Here is a 17,282-nt window from a genome sequence, read left to right as displayed (position 1 = left end):
TTAATCTTCTCTACGCCGAGAAATTGAGGAACTTTGGTTAGCGGCTAAATCTCGGGCTCGAGCTGAAGTGGTGCTGAAACAAAAAGCATATTCAGACTTGGAGAGCCAAGCCTAATTCCTGATCTATTTGAAAGAGAAACACGCCTCTTCTATATCCCTCCTTCAAGAAGAAAACCAGATCAAATATGAAACCATTGCTCAATAACGTCGCATTATTCAGTTGACTAAGGCTGAGTTGACATAAACTCGAATCCATCTGGAGCAGGCAAGTCAAGTGGAATACTTTTTCTCGAAGTGTCATCTGACTGCTGATATCGGAAGAGAACTCTGATCGCTTAGATGTCTTGCTTTTGAGGAGTGTCTTTTGTATTTCATCAAATAAATGCAAATCTAGTTGGGTTTCAGTCTTTATTTATGTTTCTTTTTCCTTTCCTTCCTGACACTTTCTTATTTTATGCAAACCCTGAGGGGGGGGGGGGGGGGGGTTAGTAAAGGCTCTACTTGCTGATAACCCACTCGGGGAGTAAGAGTGTAGAAAGTTGACCCATGAGTTGTTAAGTGCGAGAGTATGGTTGCTTATAACTCGCGTCAGGGCGAGAGCCTGGAGGCGTGAGAGTGTGCTCACTTATAACTCGCGTTGGGATGAGAGTCTGGAATTCCGACCGGGAGATTGTTGGTCGCGAGAGCATGCTCACTTATAACTTGCGCTAGGGCGAGAGTCTGGAGGCATGAGAGCATACTCACTTATAACTCGCGCTGGGGCGAGAGTCTGGAATTCCGATTACGAGGTCGTTGGTCGCGAGAGCATGCTCACTTATAACTCGCGCTAGGGCGAGAGTCTGGAGGCGTGAGAGCATGCTCACTTATAACTCGCGCTGGGGCGAGAGTCTGGAATTTCGATTGCGAGGTCGTTGGTCGCGAGAGCATGCTCGCTTATAACTTGCGTTGGGGCGAGAGTCTGAACGTGTGAGAGCATGCTCACTTATAACTCGCGCTGGGGCGAGAGTCTGGAATCCCGATCGGGAGGCCGTTGGTGGCGAGAGATACTTGTTTATAACTCGCGCTGGGGCGAGAGTCTAGAATCCCGACCGGGAGGCCGTTGATCGCGAGAACATGCTCGCTTATAACTCGCGTTGGGGCGAAAGTCTGGAGGCATGAGAGCATGCTCACTTATAACTCGCGCTGGGGCGAAAGTCTGGAATCCAGATCGGGAGATCGTTGGTCGCGAGAGTATGCTTGCTTATAACTCGCGCTGGAGCGAGAGTCTGAAGGCGTGAGAGCATGCTCACTTATAACTCGTGTTGGAGCGAGAGTCTGGAATCCTAATCGAGAGGTCGTTGGTCGCGAGAGTCTGAAATCCTGACCAGTCGACTGCCCAGTTGATTGAACCAATCGACTGTCATTTCCATCAGTCGACTGGTACAATGAGTATAGTCTCTCAGCACTCAGACCCTCACCTTTACGACTCACTTGATTTTTCCTTGCAGTTTTGACCTCTTGTCTTCAAGTCTACTTCCTTTGACTCTCGTCCCTCAGATGCATTCAAGCTCGCGGCTCATCCCAATATCATCCTTCGTGTATGCCTCGAGTGCGCTTCCCTCGGGTTTTGTCCTTGTTGCCTTGTCCACAACCCTTCGGATGCTCCATCCTTCACCGGACTCGAAGTCATCAAGCTGAGTCATATGTGTATCTTGCAAACCTACACAACTCAAATACACATATCAAATACAAGGATGAATCATCTAACTTAAATCCTTTGCACAAATATCAAAACACATGATCATACCAGACCATTGGGATTGCTCCAATAGATAGGAGATGATAATGTGAGAAAAGTGTACTAGAGAATAATTAGGTAATTATATATGTGTGGCAAAGTGATGATTAAAAATTTAAAAAAAAATCATTTCCCAATTATTTAAATAATAATAATAATATTAATATTATTATTATTATTATTAAAAACACATTTTCATTTTTACCCATTAAAATAAGGAGTGTTATTAATGTCTGTCCATATTAAAATAGACAAGAAAGTCGTTTAATGAGCGAGAAATTACAAAAAAAGGTTGCACGGTTAGAGTAACCCAACTAACGCCTCTGGTTTACCAGTCGGAGACAGCTAATTGGACGTTCTTAGTTGACCCCACAGCCACATGTCCAGTTCTTGTGGCGTTTTCCGGACTTTCCGGTCCTCTCCGAGTGTCATCGTACTTTTGGGACGATCCGTCGTTCATTTGGGGGACCCTTGAATTTGGACGGAAGAGATGCGTCAATTCGTTTTGATTTTGCAACGAGGAATGGAGGGATCCTGATCAGTTTAATTATTGTGTACTCCCCAATTGGCTCGTTCTCAAGAATAAATAACCTTCTTTTTCGGACGAGCAAAGGGACGACGGCGACTAGTGGGAGAAGGGATGGGAATTGAGGCGGGGACAGCGAAGGAGAGAGGGGGCGCCGGCGCGAAGTTCCGCTGCCTGACGAGGCGGAAGCAGGTGGACTCTAATCACAAAAGAGCCGGCGGAGGGCAAAAGCTCGCCAAGGCGTTGTCGGTTCCGCAGCTTGTGACCATAGGTATGAAGTTCATTCCTTTTGTCCTCTCCTGTGCTTTTTAATCGTTTTGTGCTTCTAGTCTATCATCGTGAGTAGTGCGTTAATCTGTTTCCTTTTTTTCCTGAAAATTAATAGTTTTGATGATTTTAGTCGTTTGGTTATTGATTTCATTGTAAGGGAAGGAAAATGGATATCTTTGCTGCAGTCGCTGAATTTGACGACTGATGCAATTCCCCCTTATCTAGAAAGTACTTGTCATCGTTTCGTTTCCTTTTGTTCAGGGTGCATACAATTGGATCTACTTTTTTTTGTTTTTAGCGTGAATTTTGTTCTACATGTTATGCACGTAGGAAAGAGTTTTGCACTGCTCTTTTTCTCAACTTCCAAGCTAATTTCGCACCTTATATATCCAGAAGTTTGTTAGTTTTCTTGATTGTAAAGTTAAATTGACATATTACCTGGTTTTGTCCTGTTATTTTTACTTGTCGTCATGGTTCCCTGCTGATTATACTTTTGATCAACTTGGTACGGTACCCATGAAATTAGTTTGAAGCTCATAGAAACAATAGAAGATTGTGGATAGATATAAGGAATGGATGGTAGGAAATGGTTATTTTTGTTGCTTTAAGTGTATTGAAGCCTGAAGATATTAGTCTATGTTCATGTTGTGTGCTTCCTCATTATCTTTCTTATCTCCACTGTCAATTTGAGTTTTTTGTTAAAATATAATCCTGCTTTTAACACTAATCTTACTTCAACCTATTGTTATACTTCTTACATTTTTGTTCACTACTCCGAGAAAGATTCTTGGATGTTGATGCCATATTTGAAATTTTCTTCCTATTTTATATAGGTGTTGGTTCGACAATAGGTGCCGGAGTCTATGTTCTTGTTGGTACTGTCGCCAGAGAGAATGCAGGACCAGCTCTCACCATCTCCTTTCTCATAGCTGGGATAGCAGCTGCTTTTTCAGCTTTCTGCTACGCGGAGCTTTCAAGCCGCTGCCCTTCTGCAGGAAGTGCCTACCACTATTCGTATATTTGTGTTGGAGAAGGGTAATTATTTGATTTTTCAATAACAATTACTTGAGCATTTAAAATTGTGGGAATGTGTTAACATGAAAAACAAATTTATTAGATTGTGATTGTAGAATGATGCTTATTAGTCATTCTGTTAGATATAAACTAGTTGCTATTTTATGTTTGTTATCTTTCTTGCCAGTGTTGCTTGGATTATTGGCTGGGCTTTAATTCTTGAATATACAATTGGCGGGTCAGCCGTTGCACGTGGCATATCTCCAAACTTGGTTAGTGAGTTTCCATCACCTCAGCCTTTTTATCTAAGTTGATTGCTTACTCATTTATACCAACAGATGCCATTTCTAAGATAATTATATCCCTCTAAATCATTCTTGCCTTTGTACTTGCCAATTGTTTTGTGCTCATAGCTGGGAATTTTTTTGTTGCACTTTATTACTCATTCATTTTGATGCAAAGATGTTTCGATTCTTTGACAACCAACAAGTGCTCACATAGCTAAGTATTGTTCATCACATCCTCATGCATGTTAAGATTTCTCATTTTGTATTTTGGGGGTGCCTGTTGGTAATCTATGCGGGATTGTATTACTGCTAGTATTCAATTTTCTTATTTTAATTGCATTAACGTAGAGTTTTCCTTGATTTTCTTCTACCACTTACATCTTCAATTGTGATTGTGCACTTTTTTTTGGACATTATTGAATATATGACATGGCAGCTTAATCTATTGTCTCTCATTTTATCATCTACTGATACATTAATTGTTCTTGGATAGTCATTGGATTGTTTTGGTCTATTCTAGTAATTTCACAGGTCCATCTTAACATTCTCATCATTAGTATATCAACTTTTTATACATGCTATTTTTGAGCTGCACAATATGAGTATGACCGATCATGCCACAATTATAAAGTTTTCTTTTAACCTTAGCAGGTAGATAGCCATCACACAAGACTTTAATAGTTTCCTCCATTTCAACTATCCACCCTTTATTCTACTTATGAATCTTCATCAACATATCCTACTCAATATCTCCTTGTTGAACAATAGATTCTATATATCTAGAATAACAATAATTTTAGGCCCTATAGCTCTAACAATAAGTTTAGTTTCTAATGCCTTAACTATTATCTATTTGTTCTTATTATTAAAAGTTAGAAATCTATATTTGACATATTTATATTTGAATGTTCGTCTTTGACCGTGAACCCTAGTGTTAAACATTTTCTAATAGTATCATTATACATATTAGAACCCTAGTGTTTGATGGAAAATCCTTTAGATCTAGCTCTTTTAACACTAGATCAAGCAGCTGTTGGTTAACTAGAGTTAATTTTACTTAAAACCTTAAGTTTCTAAAGTTTATCTCAATAATTCAAGCATCTATAGTTCCTTCTCCAAGTTTAATCCATTAGGACATCCACTGTTCATTTATACCAAGGAAGTTTATCTTGAATATGATTGGTAGGCTCATCTATACCCATGTAAAAAAAAAAAAAAAACTTGACCTCAATGAAAAATTAGTATTATAGAAATTCTTTTTTTTTTACACTCCAAAAAACTGCAAGTTTAATAACCTTTAACTTAAAGTGGATCTTTTGTTTATGAAATCAAATTGATTCTTGGATTCAGCAATTCATCATCAATATGGAAATTTGTTAGCAGTAGTTTCTTTCTGTGTTTTCTCTGATCTTTTCTGAATGCATTCTTTTAACAAATATAAACAACTCCATAAAGGATTTGACAACTGATGTTCTTGGAGAAATGGCAATATTGTGGAAAAAAATTATCTTGACTCTTGGTTCTCTTTAATGAATTGTTTCAGGCATTAGTTTTTGGTGGAAAAGATAGTCTACCTTCATTTTTGGCACGTATTCAGATTCCAGGCACTGATATTGTGGTCGATCCCTGTGCTGCTATTCTAGTGTTGCTTGTGACTGCATTATTATGCATAGGGATAAAAGAGGTATGACACTAAGAACAAGGCATTTTGATGCTAATCTCATGCAGTTTGCTTGCTAGGTTCTTAACTTTTGATGTTTTTATCTTGCAGAGCACATTTGTACAAGGAATTATCACTACTTTAAATGTTTGTGTCCTGTTATTTGTCATCATTGCTGGTGGATATCTTGGCTTCAAGACTGGATGGGTTGGGTACACTGTAGCTGGCGGGTAAATTTACAACAGAACATTCCATTCAAGGATTTCGATTGATCCTTTAAGTTTCTAATTGTGTATTCTGATGTTTCAGTTATTTCCCTTATGGCATAAATGGAGTACTTGCTGGTTCAGCAACAGTCTTCTTTGCATATATAGGATTTGATTCTGTTGCCAGCACTGCTGAGGAGGTAAGGTTTATTTATTTTACTTTTAGTGATCCTGATCCGCCTGATTAAATTGTGTTGATTGTGATTATATGGATTTTGAAAAATGATGTGTAATTGTTGTTCCCTTTTTCCCTCATTAGCACATTTTCTTGTTTAAGAAAAATCCCTTGCTGCAGGTTAAGAATCCTCAGAGAGATTTACCTTTTGGAATAGCAACTTCTCTGGCTTTATGTTGTTCACTGTATATGATGGTCTCTGTAGTTATTGTTGGCTTGGTTCCATATTTTACTATGGACCCTGACACTCCAATATCATCTGCATTTGCAAGGAATGATGTTCACTGGGCAGTGTAAGTTGCTCGCCTGTTCATCTACCTTATTTCTGTAATATCCTCCTGAGTTCTCATGACTTCTTGATAACCAGGTACATAATCACCTCAGGTGCTTGTCTTGCGCTTTGCTCATCTTTGATGGGTTCCATTCTCCCACAGGTGCAAAATAAGTGGAGCCCTATATCTTTTTTGTTTTCTTTAGCAAATTCATAATGTTATTTAATATTGTAGACTGATGCAAAGAATTCAAAGCATAACTGATTGGCACAACATTTATGTAATCAATTGCTCCAAGCATGTATAAATGAGTGTTTTAGCCAACACACATACTAGATAAAAATGAAAACAGAAATTATTAAGCAATTTCTTATGTCCTTCATAAGCAGGTCTTTTTGACAACAGGAGAACAATTGTCAATAATTTTAGATGAGGTCTCAGAAGAGACAGCACTGAGCCAGACTAGTTTTGCCGTTACTTCGGCTATTGTTGCTCTAATACTATTTGACATACTGAATGTATTTGTTTGAAAATTTTAGCAACGAGATCATTTCTTTGTGATTTCTGTTCAGCTAATCTTCAATATGTTGAAGGGGAGCCTTGGCGCAATGGTAAAGTTGTTGCTTTGTGACCAAAAGGTCACGGGTTCAAACCCTAGAAACAGCCTCTTGCAAAAAGCAAGGTAAGGCTGTGTACAATGGATCCTTTCCCGGGACTCCGCATAACGGGAGCTTCGTGCACCGGCTGTCTTTTTTTTTTTTTTTCTTCAATATGTTACTTTCTTATTGTTTCAGTTGGCTATGGCTATGTAACTAGTCATGGTAATGCAATGTACAAATATTCTGAATTCTGAATTTCGTTTCTCAGCCTAGAATACTGATGGCAATGGCTAGAGATGGATTGTTGCCATCATTTTTCTCTGATGTTAATGAGCGCACACAAGTTCCAGTGAAGAGCACAATTGTAACTGGGATTTTTGCAGCATCCCTAGCATTCTTTATGGACGTTTCACAACTAGCTGGAATGGTAAATAACTTGAGGACCTACTGTGTTTTTGCATAGTTTTTCACCTTCAATTGATTCTGAGAAAAAAAATGTGAGAAACTGCAGTATTCTCAGTAATAACCACCTTGCATTTGGTTTACTCTGTAATGCATAGGTCAGTGTTGGCACACTTCTTGCATTCACCATAGTTGCAGTTTCAATCTTGATACTGAGATATGTTCCACCAAGTGAGGTTCCACTGCCATCATTTCTCCAGCAATCAATTGATTCAGTTTCATTTCACTATAATTTTCAAAATAATGGGGAAAAGGCAGATTCTTCTAGAATTATCTGCAGTAACCAAGACCAAGATGATGGCATATCTCAAGAAGTTTCTGTGGAATCATCTGATTATCCTCTGATTGCAAAGGAAAGTAACAAAGGTAATAATGACTTAAATCAATGAAATCCCTGAGCTGTGCATTTCTTTATTGGTCACTAATTGTCGATTTCATACATCACTATTTAGTTATGCATGAGCTCAATTGCACATACTTATAGCCTCATGATTACATACCTATTTGTTTAGTATGCATCGTCAATATATCAGTTTGTTTAGGGTTAATAGCCATATGAATGCATGTAAAAGTTTAGTCCTGTATGAATGACCATATGTGATATTTAGTCCGTAGGTGTAATATGGGTGGTGGAATTGGTATTGGTGTCAATATTGGTATCGACTGACAAGAAAACTAATACCATCTATATTGAATTAGTGGGATCCATGGGATTAAAATTGGTAGGAAAATAAGAAAATGTTTGATGTATAAGATAAAGTACTTCAGTGTGTTCACAGCCGAGTTCTTTTGATAGGTCGGATGTGAGTTAGGTCGGCTCCTCTTAGGTCGGCTTCTGTCGGATCGGTAGGGCCGAGCAATGCAAGGACTCCGAGACACTTGGTGATCATATGTCTAGCTTTAGTGGAGGTGTCCGACGATGGCAAATTGGTAAGAAAAACTAGCACAGGAAAGAGTCAAAAAGGGAGGCGAACCTTGGCAAGATCCCTTCGACACTCAAGTCAAATTTTGAAGGACGGTGGCAAATTAGTAAGGAAAACTAGCACTAGAAAAGAGTCAAAAGGCAGATGAACCTTGGCAGGATCCCTTTGAATCTCAAGTCAAATTTTGAAGGAGAGCTTAAAGGAGAAAATAGTAAAGAAGTGAAATAGCACATCATAGTGTACCTCTCGATAATGACACCATTACTTATATAGGGAGTGAAGGACGGTCAAGATTCCCAAAGGACGTACCTCTTTCCTCTTCACCAAAGGGTGCACCTTTCTATAACAAGCACCATCATAACCGCCATGTTGCATCCGAGCTTGGGAACGATATGATTGGTCGGACTTGAGCTCCGCCTTGTGTCGAATTGACTTGAGTTGGAACTTGATCGTGGGTTGGTTGACTTAGCCGAAGCTTTGAAGAGTCGGTCTGGTCTGACTTGAGTTTGTCGTGAGTTAGGCTAACTTGACCCGAGCTCCTACTTGAGTCGGACTAATCGAGCTCCGTGTTGACTGAGTCATTGACCCGCCATGTGGCTCTTGCCATTATAGGAAGTAAGAAAAATAAATGAGCTTGGATTTTACCTTGTCAAAGAAATAACAAATTCTACATTAATTCGGATTATTAAATTCTGCATTATTCTATTTGCATGTTTCACTTTTTTATAATTATTTAATGTAAGCTTATACTGATTTAAATGCATCTTGAACATAAAAAATATTTGATAAATTATATTAAATAATTATTAATAATATGTCAAATATTTAACAAAAAATTCTTCAGCTATTCGTATATATTATTAAAGAAAGATGCTCATTATGTTATTCACTAAAAATATGGTTATTAAACTATTATTTCACAATAACTAATGATTCATTCAATAACATCTGAATTATCTAAAAAAAATTTACATAGTAATTGGGTTATTAATTATTAAGTCACTGAGTTTTTAATGAACTGCTGATTTATAAATAAAGAACAGAATTAAATAAGTATCGTATTCTACAATTCTTCAATAAAAGTATTTAATTAAAAAATGTGGTATGTACTTAACTAGTATTTAAAAAAATGCTATAAATTATAAGTTTATAATATAATGAACGGTTGAGTTGATTACACATCAAAATTATATAAAATTCGTCTAATTATGTTAAACTATGATTTATAATAACGGTTGAGATGTTAAGATATCAAATAATTAACAGGTTCTGAATTCTAACCTTACTATTAATCTAATTATATTTATTATTATTAAAATGCTAATTTATATTCAAAAAAACAAATAATAAATAATAATTACTAAGGAATAGTTATAAGATTATTTTATTATGTTTTAAAAAATTTACATTTAAAATATGGTATTTATAAATATTAACTGATAGCATTATAATAATTGTATTAGTGACACCAGAACAATATATAATTTGTCTAATAATATTAATAATTGAATTATTAAATTATAAAATATTAAAAATAAATGTAAAAATGTGATTACCAAGCATCTTAACCATGCAACAATGCTTCTTTCGCACGCAGCTGCACCAAAAGATTGTTGCTTCTTGCAAAAGCATTCTATGCCTCCCCTCACTACTTCTTGTCTTCTCAGTTTCAGGTGAGGTCTCACCCAATTCTAACTTTGAACCCCTATTTCTGTTGATTTTGCCAGACTTCTGCTGATTCATACCTACTTTTCCAAGTTTTCTCAAGATCACAAGAAAAAGTCAGATTGGATTCAGCCGAGATTGGCTGATTTGTCAAACCATCATCAAACTTCTACAAATGTATTTTGGATAATAACCTGGATACCTATCATAAATATCAGAGCTAATAGTTGTGTTTGTATAGTTGTAGCTCTTCATGGAAGACTAGCCAGTTGTTATATGGGAGTCCTTTGTATAGGCCTAATGGTTTTTGTCTCTCAACTCGGTTGCAGAGAATTTGAACGAACAAACACGGCGGCAGAGAGCAGGTTGGAGCATCGCATTAGTTTGCATTGGAGTGCTTATCCTCGCTACATCAGCTTCGTATTCATTCTTCCCTAAGTAAGTTATACATTAAATTTTGTCTGTTTAAGAATTTGATATCAATTTTAGAACTTTCAGTTAAAACAATAATCCTCATTTCCTTGATTTATTTGAAGAAATACTGTAGTTGCAAATTTATATGTTGATAGACAGCAGAAGATAAAATGGAGCATATACTGATGCTAGACCCAGCGTATTTTAGTCCTATCCATAGGAAATTATTGTAGCAGTTATAATTTCCCACCTATAAATTTCACAGGATTCTCTTCAAGTAATTTTTTTAAAATCTTTTTCTTCCTAGATTCTGAGCTTTACCTAGTATTTGATTTTGCTCCAATGTCGAACATAGGGACCATGCCAACGTGAACTATACATAAAATATAAATAAGCTACCGGTGAATTTCATTTATGGCTGGACAAACATATTTTGGTGTCATCTTCTAGCAGCTTCTAATGGCCTTCCAATCACATCTTTATAGTTTCCTCCGGTACACTACATGCTCAGTCGGGGGCTTACTTCTTCTAGTTGGTTTGTCTGTGCTTTCTTGGATAGATCAAGATGATGCTCGCCACAGCTTTGGACACAGCGGAGGTACTCTATGATTATGTTCTTTGCATTCTGATAAGTTACAGTAGAATGGTGATAATGGATGTCGGATCTCTGCAGGTTTTATATGCCCGTTTGTTCCATTTCTCCCCGTTTGTAGCATCCTCATTAACGTGTATCTGCTGGTAAATCTCGGGTGAGTTGGGAATCTCTTATGTTCCATACCTCCATCTTTCCGACTGTTGCTTCACAGGAATGCTTTAGGTACAAAACAATTCGGAATTAGTAGTGTTGTAGACTAGACAAGGATATGCTCAATGCCATAGAAATGGTTTAGAATAAAAACTTGATTCTAGATGGCTAATCACCAACAACAAACAGCTTGCCATGATCTAACTCTCAAGTCATATTTGATTGTCTTTGGATGCTAGTGTTGGGACATGGCTCCGTGTTTCTCTCTGGTTGTTGCTGGGGGTTATCGTGTACACGCTCTACGGGAGAAGCCACAGTTCTCTGTCCGACGTAGTATATGTTCCCGCGGCGCATGCGGATGAAGTGATCAGAACCTCAGGGTATGTGGCATAGAACCACCCATCACAGCCATTTACCATGTACCACTTGTGAAAGAAGAATTGTAACATACATGACTGCTACTACCTCCCAAGGAGTGTAAATAGTTTGTTCACAAATTGATTTTATGGGGGTATATATTATTGCTTTATGCATCAATATGTAAACGATGCACAACAACTTGAAGGATTTCGAAGTTTCATAAATTGCCTTGCCATGACCTCTTTCGAAAATATGATCATATAGGTGTTTGGAATCTGGCTCCACCATGTATAGGAGTGTAAACGAGTTAAACTACTTGTGAACTACTAGGGTCTCGGTTTGAAAAAAAAATATTCGTTCGATTTAGTTAACGAGTTGAGCTTGAGAGCAATCAGGGGGCTCGGAACACTTCCGAGTGATCCGCGTGCACTTAGTCATCCACGTTGGGCGCCCAACAAATGCATATAGGTTTTGCTCGATATCGCCTAAAAGTCTGAATGTATTGCGCATGGGGAGTCAGGACAGGACAACATATTAGAACACCTACTCTCTCTTTATATATATAGAGTTTTGAAGCATCGCACACCTTGTGAGCACCTAAAATATTTTTTGATTTGAATTTTTTTATTTTGTACTTAATAATATAAATCAACCCATACAACTGAAAAGCAAAACTCCAAATGACTTAACTACAAGCTAAAAAAAATTTAAAAGAAAAAAAATTGTTGCTCATCACACAATCGTGCATCATGCAATGCACAACATGACTTCTCTTTATGATACGTCACATGAATTATAAATATAATAATATCTTAATAATTATTATAACTAAATATCTAAAATAAATTCGAACTAAACTCGTTTAATTTTTAAACAGACTATTTTTAAATTAAGCTCGAGCCACATAAACTATTTATTTCATTACGAATGAAGCTCGAGCTTAGAATTAAAACTCTAATCAAACTCAAGCTAAGCTCAGAGAAAAATGATCAAAGCCAAGCTCGAGCTTCTTACCGTTTAGATCAAATTACACCCCTAACCATGACAGTCCGCTCCTCAAATGACATGAAAATAAACAAACAATCCAATCGTCTTCTCTTAACTAGCTTAGTTCATTTGTAAGCTGCACACCTGGTTTGATTGGATCAAGTTTTGTAACAAAAATAATGAAAACTCGAATGTTCACCTTCCCTATCTTGTCTTTGTCTCCTTACTCATCTAACCTCCTAGAACCCACCCAAAGCCTCAAAGCCTTGTGTGTGATGATAGGACCTTTTATGTGTAACTAGGCAGTGCCGAAACCCTCCAAACACATGGATCTTCATTCCTTGGATTTTCAGATGTCAACATAACAACAAAAGTTAAGACAATGCATTAGCCATCTGCCAATAATATTTTGTTTTTGTTTCCTTTCTAACTGCTGAATCAATAGGGCATTTATATCCTTACATTGCAAGTAACTAGCATTTACATAGTATCACACTGGTACCTTGTTTGAACAATCAGATCCTAAAATTTCACCAATAGTCTCCGCACGAGCAGCTTCCTTTATCAAAATGATGAAACCGATAGGGATCACGTAATACGATTGCTCGGCATGCAAGACTTGAAACAAATTTCATCCAATTATGGCAGTCGCTACACACGCGAAGATTCTTCATCACTAGGAGGGGTATTTCTGGAGACAAACTCATTAAACCAAAAGCAACAGCAAGCTTCTCGCTGTGGGTGTGTGCTGTGTGGTCTTTCTGATCTTGCTCTGAATCATGTAATAAATAATACTTATCTTGCGTGTAGCCTATTTCAGCCGCCCTGTTGTTCAAGTCTTCCAAGAATTTATAGATTGTATCTGCTTGTTCATGCAACTTATCTCCAACAAAGAATGCATGAACCTTATTCTTTACTTCGATCCAACTTCGTCCAGGCTCTTTTTTAACACCTTTATCTTTCATTAACTGCCTCACCTCATCCCTGCAATCCCATTTCCTTGCCACTGCATAGATGTTTGACAGGAGTACATAGCTGGCTGAATCATCTGGCTCTAACTCCAGAAGATGCTTAGCTGCAACTTCTCCAATTTCCAAGTTCTTGTGAACTGTACAAGCACTAAGTAAGGTTCTCCATACCATAGCATCTGGGGCAGTTGGCATCTCCTCGATGAACTCTTTAGCACGGACAAGTTGTCCGCTGCGTCCCAGAATATCCACAATACAAGCATAATGATCTGGCCTTGGAAGGAGACAATGCTCTTCCTTCATTGACCTGAAGTAGTCGAGCCCTTGATCTACTAAACCTATATGACTACAAGCAGCTAAAATGCCTATGTAAGTAACATGATTTGGTCTAAGTTTTTCTTGCTTCATTTGCTCAAAAAGCTTTAGTGCATCATGGCCATGCCCATGTTGGGAATAGCCTGTAATCATTGCATTCCATGAAATCTCATTCCTCTCAGGCATTATAAAGAACTCAGTTTTTGCATCTTCAATCAAACCACATTTAGCATAAAGCGAAATTAATGCATTACCAGCTTCTATTTCACAATCATAACCAGTTTTTATAATTCTAGCATGGATCTGCTTGCCTTGTTTGATCTCAGCCATGTTGGCAGAAGCACTCAGTGCAGACCCAAATGTAAACATGTTTGCCCTAACACCATACTTGTCCATTCTCTCAAACACCTTTAGAGCCTCCTCCCAGCTTCCACTCTGTGCAAATCCTGATATCAATCCATTCCAGGAAATCTCATCTTTAATCTTAACACTGTCAAACACAGAATAGGCTTCCTTTGTCCTACCACATCGGGCATATAAGTTGATGAGTGAATTTCCAATTGAAATATCTGTTGCATAACCACTGAGACAAGCCTGTGCATGAATCTGCAATCCCTGTTTGATGGCTTTGATTCCAGCACATGAACTAATAGCACTAGCTAAGCCAATGTTATCCGCTTTTATGCCATGCAATTGCATTTCCACAAATGTTCGAAGAGCTTCTAGGCAAAAGTCATGCTGTGCATAGCCAGCAATCATGGCAGTCCAAGAGACAACATCTTTCTTGTCGAGCCTTTCAAGAATATTCCTAGCCATCTCAAAGTGTCGACATTTGGAATACATATCTATGAGTACACTACTGACATAAACATTAAGCTCAAATCCCGTCTTTATGGTCAACGTATGAATTTGTTCTCCGAGTTCAAGATCACCAACATAAGTGCAAGTTCTTAGTATGCTGGGATATGTATATTGATTAGGTTGCATGCCCTCACTTTGCATCTGATAGAACATATCAAAAGATTTTCCTAAATCACCCATCTGACCATAAGCAACAAGCATTACATTCCACAAGACAACATTTCCTCTATCAGTTGTATTGAAAAACTCACGGGCAGTTTCTATGTCAGCACATTTAACATAGAGATCGAGAATGGAACCCTCAATTATATATTCTGAAGACAATCCAGCTTTAAGCACATAAGAATGGAGCTGCTTTCCTCTCTGAACATCTCCAATAGAGCTGCAAGCAGTTAGAAGAGCAGCAATTGTGATTGAGTCAGGTCTGAATCCTGCACATTGCATAAGTTCAAAAATACGAAAAGGAGTTTCCTTCTTCCCATTTTGTGCATATCCAGAAATCAGTGTGTTGTATGTGACTCTATCACGACATCGCATCTCATTAAATATTTGTTCCGCCAATACCAGACTTCCACACCGTGAATACAATGTAACAAGAGCATTGCCCACGACAGTTTCAGAAGAGAACCCTAGCTTAACCACTTGGGCATGGATCAACTCACCATGCTCAAAGAGATCAGTCTTTGTGCAAGCACTGAGAACACTGGAGAGAACATAAGGGGTAAGAACAATTCCATAAAGGAGCATCTCCCTAAAAAGATGAAGAGCTTCCCCTCCTAACCCATTTTGTGAAAGACAAGACAACATGGCCACCCATGAAATGCTATCCTTCAGCATTAGGTCCTCAAATACAGACCGTGCAGAATCTACATCGCCACTTTTCGAATACAGATCAATCAAAGGATTGCCAACAATAGAATCACGAACAAAACCATACCTTATTGTCTTCGCATGAATTTGTTGCCCAAGGAACCAATAATTATTATTTCCACAACATGCTCGCAAGGCGCTAGCAATGACAATGGAATGAGGATCACCACAGTTTCTCATTATTCGCATAAACCAGCTTAAAACTTTGTTGTACTCTTTTCTCTGAAGTAGCCCCACAATCTTGTGGTTAGATAAAGTTCTGTGAGGCATATCATCAAGCGAATTGATTGTGCCTTCACTGAATGCCAAATATGAATCAACCTGACAATTTTGCGGAGTGCCAACAAAGTGGCATGGCTTCTTCAAATTCCTAGTATGTATCTCTCTAGCATCCACTAAAGAACCAACATTAGGTATACAATCGAGCAGAGAAGCATGTGAACTACGACCAACACGAACACCAACATCCACTTCATTAAGAACGGTAAAGGCGTCTCTTTTTGACATTGTCTCGGTTGGATGGCCTTCCACTTCTCCTTCAATTGATTCATCCTGAGCGTGGCAAGCTGCATAGAGACTGCTGACTTTTCTGACAAAAAGAAGAGACTTTGCAACGAGAAAACAGTCATGACTGGAAATACATACATATGAAAACTATAACTCGCTAAAAGAGTGATCGGAATGGAGTGTCACCTTAAAGATGCTATTTTTCGAGGAGGAGAAGATCGAGGAGGATGATATAGGGCGTAGTGAAAATGGCACCCCCAGCATAAGCCTCGATGAGGTTTGAAATGCATGAGTCTCTACCTGGAGATAGCCCGAGCTAGTGAAGTTTGCTATTACTGAAACTAGGAATATGTGGAATGGGACGTAGCAGGGGAGTTCACTTCTTTTCCAATTCCTAGCCGGCCGGACGACGAGGGGCGGCGACGGAAGGATGGAAGGCGGAGGACGCAGTTGGGCGAGGGGAGAAAAGGAAAGAATATAAAAGAAGTGAGAAAAAACGGGCCATATGTGGTTTAGGGTTTAGGTCACAAATTTTATTTTATTTCCAACTTTTTATTTTTTAAAAAATATAAGAAAAATCTTTTTAATAAAGTCAGGAGGCACTCTGAATCATCAAAATGATATTTCATATAGAAAATACTCTCTATTATTATAGCAGTTAAAATAACTATTATGGCGTGTAATAGCTAAATTGTAGATGTTATAATGTGTTAAAATAATTTTTTAAAAAAATACTTTTAAATCAAAAAATTATTTTAATAAATTGATAACAAAAATTAAATTTGATTGTAATCATTTTAATAATATTAAAACATCATAAAAATTAATGAATATTACAACTGTTATAAATTATAACAATTATTAATTAATTGTTATAACCCATGTAAAGGGTAAAATCATGATGATTTAGGTGGCATTTGATTCTCTCTTATGAATCAGAATGGAAATGGATATCATAATATTATGGAATGAGAATGAGTATGAACTTGAGTATCATTCTTAACAATAATATTTGGTTAGTTGAATATTTTCAATCGGAATTAACCTAAATTTCTTTTTTTTACCCTTAGTGGAAAATAAGAGAAAAAATTATATGGGAGAGAAAGTTGAATGTGAGAGAAACATATGATGAAAGAGAAAGTGTGATGGAAAAAAGAAGAGAGAGAAAGTATGACGAGAGAAAATGAGGAGAGAGTACATGATAGAAGAGATTGAGAAGAGAAAAAGTACGATGAGAGAGAAAATGTGCTGAGAGAGAAAGTGAGGGAAGAAAATAAAGAGAGAGAACGTATGATAAGAGAAAATAAAAGATTGAGGAGAGAGAAAGTATGACAAGAGAAAAAGTGGGTTGAGAGGGGA

At 37.6% G+C, this 17,282-nt stretch overlaps 2 protein-coding genes across 4 annotated transcripts; one reads left to right on the top strand and one right to left on the bottom strand.

Moving 5' to 3' along the window:
- The first annotated feature begins 2,381 nt into the window (after window positions 1-2,381).
- LOC121979454 (cationic amino acid transporter 2, vacuolar-like) lies at window positions 2,382-11,639 on the top strand. Of its 2 annotated transcripts, XM_042531445.1 has the most exons (14): window positions 2,382-2,574; window positions 3,407-3,608; window positions 3,775-3,859; window positions 5,418-5,558; window positions 5,646-5,764; window positions 5,844-5,940; window positions 6,096-6,268; window positions 6,343-6,409; window positions 7,115-7,273; window positions 7,407-7,674; window positions 10,226-10,334; window positions 10,796-10,908; window positions 10,984-11,059; window positions 11,295-11,639. In XM_042531445.1, exons 1-14 carry the CDS (start codon window positions 2,418-2,420, stop codon window positions 11,446-11,448), a joined length of 1,920 nt encoding a protein of 639 aa, XP_042387379.1. In that variant the 5' UTR covers window positions 2,382-2,417; the 3' UTR covers window positions 11,449-11,639. The 2 variants fall into 2 exon arrangements, with proteins under 2 accessions (XP_042387379.1, XP_042387380.1); XM_042531446.1 differs by lacking the exons at window positions 10,796-10,908; window positions 10,984-11,059; window positions 11,295-11,639 and having other exon boundaries at window positions 9,959-10,239.
- A 1,125-nt stretch (window positions 11,640-12,764) lies between these two features.
- LOC121979453 (pentatricopeptide repeat-containing protein At4g13650-like) lies at window positions 12,765-16,426 on the bottom strand. Of its 2 annotated transcripts, none has more exons than XM_042531444.1 (2): window positions 16,110-16,426; window positions 12,765-16,022 (listed from the first exon to the last, which is right to left on the bottom strand). In XM_042531444.1, the coding sequence occupies exons 1-2, from the start codon at window positions 16,185-16,187 to the stop codon at window positions 12,933-12,935; spliced, it is 3,168 nt and encodes a 1,055-aa protein (XP_042387378.1). In that variant the 5' UTR covers window positions 16,188-16,426; the 3' UTR covers window positions 12,765-12,932. The 2 variants fall into 2 exon arrangements, with proteins under 2 accessions (XP_042387378.1, XP_042387377.1); XM_042531443.1 differs by having other exon boundaries at window positions 12,765-16,005.
- Between the last annotated feature and the right edge of the window lie 856 nt (window positions 16,427-17,282).

The sequence above is a fragment of the Zingiber officinale genome, chromosome 5A (genome assembly GCF_018446385.1).
Source record: "Zingiber officinale cultivar Zhangliang chromosome 5A, Zo_v1.1, whole genome shotgun sequence".
Lineage (NCBI taxonomy): Eukaryota > Viridiplantae > Streptophyta > Magnoliopsida > Zingiberales > Zingiberaceae > Zingiber > Zingiber officinale.
Note: the sequence above shows the minus strand (reverse complement) of the source record. Positions and strands in the feature narration are given on the sequence as shown.

Bases quoted from the DNA above. Each gene is read 5' to 3' on its own strand.
- LOC121979454 (XM_042531445.1), top strand. From the start codon at position 2,418: ATGGGAATTGAGGCGGGGACAGCGAAGGAGAGAGGGGGCGCCGGCGCG. The intron at 2,575-3,406 runs GTATGAAGTTCA...TATTTTATATAG, and splicing joins TCCGCAGCTTGTGACCATAG to GTGTTGGTTCGACAATAGGT. The intron at 6,269-6,342 runs GTAAGTTGCTCG...CTTGATAACCAG, and splicing joins AATGATGTTCACTGGGCAGT to GTACATAATCACCTCAGGTG.
- LOC121979453 (XM_042531443.1), bottom strand. From the start codon at position 16,213: ATGCATTTCAAACCTCATCGAGGCTTATGCTGGGGGTGCCATTTTCAC. The intron at 16,006-16,109 runs GTGACACTCCAT...TCTTTTTGTCAG, and splicing joins CGAAAAATAGCATCTTTAAG to AAAAGTCAGCAGTCTCTATG.